Here is a 6,981-nt window from a genome sequence, read left to right as displayed (position 1 = left end):
CAGCAATATCCACTACAAAAATCACATTAAACAAGAAATATTACCTAAAGAATACAACATTTACATATAGTTCTTGAATATAGAAAATGATGAGGCACTATATATCCCATCTCTTAAAATTCAAATCATGAATTAATTTTGTGATCCTTTATTTACCATGAAAATAAAGATGGTAAATAGTAGAATCTGGACAAATGGTGTCTATTATCATAACCTTAATATGGACATAACTAAGAATGTAGATTTTTCCCAAGATATAATACCATGTGAAATATTTTGTATCAATATCTCCATAAATAAATAGATTTCTAGGAATATTTTTTAGTTGTCAAGTTGTAATGAAATAAGAAAAAAAATCTAAAACTTCCACTGTCTTAAGTTTGAACCATTTTAAAACATTTTAAACATCTTTCTCAATTAAAAACAAAGAAAATTCCTTCATCCTGAAGAAATGGTGCAACAGCAACATCAACAACAGCAACAGCAACACCCCCAAAAAATCCATTCATGGAATCACTTAAGATCTTATTTTAGGCAAAATATTTTCAAAACCTGAAATTGTATCACATTGTTTAATATATTCCTATTAAACCTTTTCCTTCTGGGTAGCACCTGAGGCCTAGATTGTTTCACTAATAGATCTTTAACAAGAAGTATGAAGTTTTCTTTGCAGGTTAATTTTCTAAATGCTGAAGATTTAATTCAACATTAAATCATTTGGGTGCGAATTTTTGACCTAGGCATATAATTTAAGTTTTAGCAGAAACAGTAGACTGTCAGGTTTGGAATATTAGGAATATTGTCTTATTTGTGGAAAGTTTAATAAGATTGAGCATTCTAAAAGCTTCTGTAAAGACCATGAAAACAATAAAGCCAGTTCTTGAACCATTTGTTCCCACTAATAATGCAAAAGTTTAAGAAACAATTAGAAGCATGAACACCTATTTCTGATAATAAATTCTTATTTAGGAGTAACTAGAGGTTCCATTTGGTAATGTAATCAGAATTAATCCAAACCATTATACAGTGGAATACCATCATAATTACAGACTTAATTTATGTAAACAATTATCCTTGATGGGGGAAAAAGAAAACAATTTAACCAGATTTACTTCTCTTCTGCCTATTCCAATTAATGAGTGTATGACCCAAAGTAAAAGGAGATGCCAAAGGCCAAATTTCTGTCTCCTCAGTTGGTCTTGGCCCAACATATATGAGGTTATCTCTTTATGCTTAGTACAGTGCCAATAACTGACTACATAAAATTGTTTAGAGAATACCTCCTGCCAGACCCCTGAATACAAAACACTTACATTATTCAGGGTTTTGTCTGAGGTTCATTATTCCTAGATTCATCTATTTCAAACAAGGAAAAAAGTGTGCCTACGATTAATTTGTGTGTGTGTCCTAATTTTAGACAACTGAAACAATTGTTGGGAATAATTAGGGACTCAGATGAGTTCCTTTCATTTTGAAGCAAACGTGTTTGTGCAGTTCAAGCTCCCTGTCTGGTGCTGTCAGATACCAGTAAGGATGCGGGCTGGGGCTCCGCAGAGGTGGCTGTACTCACAGTCGACGTCCAACACGATGCAGGGGCTCTTCCCTCCCAGCTCCAGGCTGACCCTCTTCAGGTTGCTGTTTCCAGCAGCTGTTTGGATTACTCTGCCAACCTGAAATGCAGCGTTGCCAAGCGGAAGACTTACTATGTGCTCATGAGGCAGGTTTTATATTTTATATTTACCTGATGTTGTGTTCAGAAGCTTCTCCTTCAATGTGGATCATGCACCATTAAGATTATTTTTGCTACAGTTGTTTTGTTTCCTAAAGTATAAAACCTGTCTTATACATTTTTATTGACTCCTTGATTGACTAAAATGATCTTTACCCTTTTCTTTAATATAATGATTTTATTTTGTATCTTTAATTTTTTTTTTTTTTACATATTTAGTACAGGGTGTATGATGTCTCACTACATAGATCAGATTTTAGTAATTCTCCAGTTTTTAGCTTCTCAAGTGTTGGGATGACAGGCACCCCTCAGTCTCAAGGCGCCCTGAGGGCAGGGCTGACATGGCACACCAGGGATGATAGAACCCCTGGCTGCTGCACTCTGCCTCAGGCAGGCCCTTTAGTCTGCTGAGCTATCTGGATGACCCTGCATCATTTTTTTTTTCTTGGATTTCATTTCCAAATCCATGTGTCAGATTTTAACAAAAAGTTCCTATTTTTATTAAACAACAAGATAGTATATGCAGTAACATTTATGTGGTTACTGAACTGATTCTGTGCCTTATGGAATGGAGTATTAATCTGCTATAACAGTTTCAGGGGACTCAATTAAACCTCTGAAAGTAGATTAATGAAGTTAGACTACAATAAAACTGTATTAAGTAACTGAAATATTTTTAGAGTCTAATTTTCCTTTGACAATATACTTCAATGACTATCTTCAAAAACTGAAGTTTCATTTAACGTGATTAAGATTTTTTTCTTGTTTCTTGAAGCTTAATTTTCAATGTAATGAAGAAAATGTTGATGCACACAGGCAGGATGAGGGGCATTTAAGGTCATTCAGTGTGAAGGTTTCATGTCTGTAGGTAAACATGCCAGAAATGCTTAGAAGGTTAGGGCTGAGCTGAGTCTATCAGGCAGTGATGCTGGGGGCGCGGGCGGGGGCGGGGGCGGGGCAACAGATGGACTGGACATGGGAGTGACCTATAAGTACACTCCCCCGAAAGCTACAACTCCAGGTGGGGGAGCTCAGCCCTTCTTCTCGGTGTCTTTCTTGTCACCCATTTCAGTCATTTTAACAGTTATGGGTACATCCTGTACATCCTCAGCTGTGCACAGAAAATCCTGAAGGCTGCTTGGCCTGTCTGTTTCTCAGTTAAGGACTGGCAGAACACAGTTTATTATTATTATTATTATTATTATTATTATTATTATTATTATTCTTTACCTCTATGTAAAGCAAAGAAAAATATACCTTTATTTACCTCGTTTTATTTTTTAAAAAATTTTTTCCATAATTTTATTGAGAAACAAAGAGCAATGAGACAGTTTCAAACCAAATTGGTAGGAGAGTTGCAATAATTAACACATGGCATACATTCTTCCTAGTGGTTATACCTTGTTTTAGAAGACAACAAAAAATACAATTTAAGATCCCACTCCAGTTTTTTCTGTAAATAGATTTGAAAACTGTATTAGAGTGGCTTATTAGAATTACAAAATAATCAAGATATCTTTATATCACCTTAGGCTCATGGGTGTCCAACATTTTGCTGGCCTGAGCCCCACTGAGGGAAGAGGAATTGTCTTGGGACACATATAAAGTATATATAGTTACTGGACATGAGTAACAGAACCTTTTTTGTTTATATTTTGTATTATGATGTAAAAGGGCTATTGATTTGTTTACTATAGGTTGGACAACTTTATACAGCGTTTTCATTTCTCAATCACCTTGCCTTAACATGTAACTGTGCTTCCAATCCTAGAGGATGTTGTAATAGCCATCTGGAGATCAGTTTTGTTTCTCATGAATCCCTATATAGCATGTTACACATATTTTACCCCTATTGCACCTTGTCTTTTTTGTACTTATGTCAGCAGCTTTATACGATGAAATTGTGTCCAGTCCCTATCCTTTAGGCTGTGTACCAGTGAGAGGCATACATTACTTTTCTGTGTTGAACATCTAACAAAGTCATAACCTACAAGAAAAGCTCAAGAGTATTTTTGCTTGACTTAGTAGGACTTCTCCACTTTCATTTGCTTATTATAGAAAAACCATTTATGCTTTCAGAATCTACCTTCCCCAACCCCTCTTGCTGAGGTGCTCAAGGAGGGACTTCTACTGTTTTTAAACTCTTTAGACAACCAGACCAAATGCAGTAGGCAAATTCTCAGTGAGCTCACTGGTAACTTCAAAGGAAACTGATTTTCTGACTCCCTTTGAGAAGGTATAGGAAGGAAAGTCACAAATAAGGAGCTCAGGGTGAGGTGCTGCCGCTTAATTTTCATAGTCTATGAGGTATAACTGCATTCATTCACACAAATAACTGTGGTCTAATTTATCCTTTCTATCATAAACTCCACAAATCATATCACACATTGACTCTATTTCTCATAAGAAAAGGTGAAGAATACACTCAGAACATCTCTGTCCTTTGAGGTTTGTAATCAATATTTCATTTCACCTAAACCACAACTGATTATGTTGCACAAACAAATTGTAAGCTAGAATCAGGACCAAATCATTAAAGTGAAATTTTGTTTTGAAGGAGTGTTGGCTTCAAAGAATAGTTAAATAAATATCCTCAGAGTAGTTAAAGATGTGCCCTTTATTTATGGCCCACCTGAGTGAGTAGCATTACCTCTGTCGATCCTGTGAAGGCCACCTTGTCAATATCCATGTGGGAGGAGATGGCTGCCCCTGCGGTGGGCCCATAGCCGGGGACAATATTTACCACTCCAGGGGGAAAACCTGCCTGGAAGGATGAAAAACAAAACTGTCACAGCAGACTTCAGAATGATGGAAGAAAGAGGGATGGGAATGGAGCCTGCTACTTCAGACTGACCTTGTGAGTTGTTCTATCATAAACAATTCAGCTAAGTATCTCTATTCTTTATCATTATTTCATTTCTTAACCCACATAAAAACAAACCAATGGAGCTGATCTTAAGCTATGATCTCTCCCCAGCTTAAGTCAAGAGGCCAGTGGCTCATTGCTCTGATGAGGACCATCTCAAATTTCTTTATAGTAACTCAAGAAATAGCACATCTTGAAGTGTTGGGTGAAATGTTTACACAGAAGGAAAGTGATATATTTATTATCCTTATCATCAAAACTAAAAAACTAAACAACTTCATATTCTCAGTTTTCTACCTGTTGACTGCTTAAGGCTTAGGAGCTGAGTTGCAAATACTCAATGACATTAATTAATCAGCAAAATGTTAGGCAAACAAAGATATCCTATTTGGGGTGAAGTTTTACAAACTGGTGTCAACCCCTGTTAAAGAATTCTCTTAGATGCCAAGGTTGCAGCTGAGTTGAGCCTTTTAAAGTTGCATGTTATTTACAATATATTGCTTCATTTTTATATCCTTTTTGACTATATTTAATTTGATGGGAAAAATATTTTTTACGGTCTGAGTGTAGATTTCATAACTTTCAAGATTTTAGTGCCAAAAAATTGTTTAAGTTTTGGTAAAATAGGAAGGACAAAGGATAATGAGTGATTTTAAAAATCTGTATTCACACAATGACAATAGTTGATGAAAATCAGTTTCATATAGTCTTTGCCCATTTGAAGTAGAAAACAGAGAAAAGGGAATATATAGTCTGAGTGTAGTGGTGTATGCCCATAATCCCAGCATTAGGGAGGCTGAAAGCAGGAGGATGACTATGAGTTCAGCCGTGTAGTAAGACCTTGCACAAAAAAAGGGACAGAGGAAGAAAATGGATGAGAATAGGTTTTAGAAAGACTATGGTCCAGTACTACAAGCAAACATATTAGTACAGTGAACTCCAGCATTCAGAAATTAAAACTAAGAATTTTTTAATTTTAAGCAAATTTGCAAAAACTACTGAGCCCTAAGTAGTAATTAGGAACTAATGTAACACTACAGCACTGAAAAGATGCTATATTAATTTCACAATGAATTTGCATTCATGGGATTGAGACAAAAGTAAGCCAATATTCCCCAGATGACTGACCCCAAGCCTCTGGGTGGTTTCCAGCCCTCATTTGGAGCACCGACCTCCCCAAATCCCAGCTACCAGCCCTACTCACACAGCCTCACCGTTGGACGGCACCTTTGAGCAGAAGGTAGCTGATGGCAGCCCTCATGAAGGCTTCCCATAGTGCTTAGCGCTCTGGGATTCTCCTGAACCCCTGACCAGGAAGCTTACCTCTTTAATTAAAGAGACCACGTGAAGATCCATGAGGGGAGTTTGCTCGGAGGGTTTGATGATCACTGTGTTTCCACAGCTGAGGGCAGGTACTATCTTCCACACCAGCATAAGCAATGGGTAGTTCCGCTGCAAAGCAGTATTCCACAGTGAAGTCTTTGCGTTGCTTAAAGGCACAGACATTAACTTGACTTTGACTGATACAGCTCCTCCCACCCCACAGAGCTGTTAAATAATGATTGCAGCAGCTTTCACAAGCATCCAGTACATTTTGTATAAGGTCCTGGCCAGAAGGCACTAGGAAGTGATAACACTCTGACTAAAGCAGACAGAAGGGACAAAGAGAAAGCCTCCAACTTTAATCAAGTGCTGTTACTATTTTTTCTGTTTGTATTTTTTAGGGAAGGGCCTACAGGATGTTCAGGGTCTCACTACTAGATCAGACTCATGCTGATCCCCCTGTTTACAGCCTCCAAAGAGCTGGGATTACAGGTGTGTGTCAACACGCCCAGTCTCAATTGCTGTCTCAGCGACTCTGGGGGCAGGGCTGGCACAGCAGGCCGGGGATTGGACCTCAAGTGCTGTTACTTTAATCCTTATTCTACCAAGAGCAAATCACTGCCTGGTTTTGGATACCAGCAAGCACTCTAATGACTTTTTTTGTTATAATCAATTGCATTTATTTATAGTAGCATAGGACAATCTGTATAGGAAATTAAGAAAACAATGCAAGTAACATCAACAAAGTGGAAAAAATACTTAGGAATTAATTTAATTGAAGAACTTAAGGTTTTCTCATAGTAGTGAAGAAGTTATACACTAAAAATATCATTGCTAAGCAATATAAATACATTAAATTAATGGAAAGACATCACATATTCTTGGATGATAAAATTTTTAAGATGCTAATAGTATGCTACAAAATCTAAACATTAAATGCAATCTCTACCAAAATGCCAACAAATTTGCAGAAATATAAAACTCTATTGTGAAATGCATATAAGAATAGCCTAGCAAATCTTGAAAAAGAAGAAAGTTAAGTATCTCCATTTCTTATTTCAAA

The 6,981-nt window shown here is 36.8% G+C and overlaps 1 protein-coding gene across 1 annotated transcript in view; it reads right to left on the bottom strand.

Annotated features, from left to right (window-relative positions):
• LOC101581313 (retinal dehydrogenase 1-like) overlaps positions 1 to 6,981 on the bottom strand; it is a 115,685-nt gene that overhangs the window by 249 nt on the left and 108,455 nt on the right. Inside the window, exons 5-7 of the mRNA XM_023722994.1 lie at positions 5,919 to 6,143; positions 4,380 to 4,493; positions 1,526 to 1,670 (exon numbers count right to left, since the gene is read on the bottom strand). Of these exons, the coding sequence (XP_023578762.1) occupies positions 1,526 to 1,670; positions 4,380 to 4,493; positions 5,919 to 6,143 (484 nt within the window). The remainder of the gene's footprint in view (positions 1 to 1,525; positions 1,671 to 4,379; positions 4,494 to 5,918; positions 6,144 to 6,981) is intronic.

Source organism: Octodon degus, unplaced genomic scaffold (genome assembly GCF_000260255.1).
Source record: "Octodon degus isolate 3935 unplaced genomic scaffold, OctDeg1.0 scaffold00095, whole genome shotgun sequence".
NCBI lineage: Eukaryota > Metazoa > Chordata > Mammalia > Rodentia > Octodontidae > Octodon > Octodon degus.
This window is presented reverse-complemented; position numbering and strand designations above follow the sequence as displayed.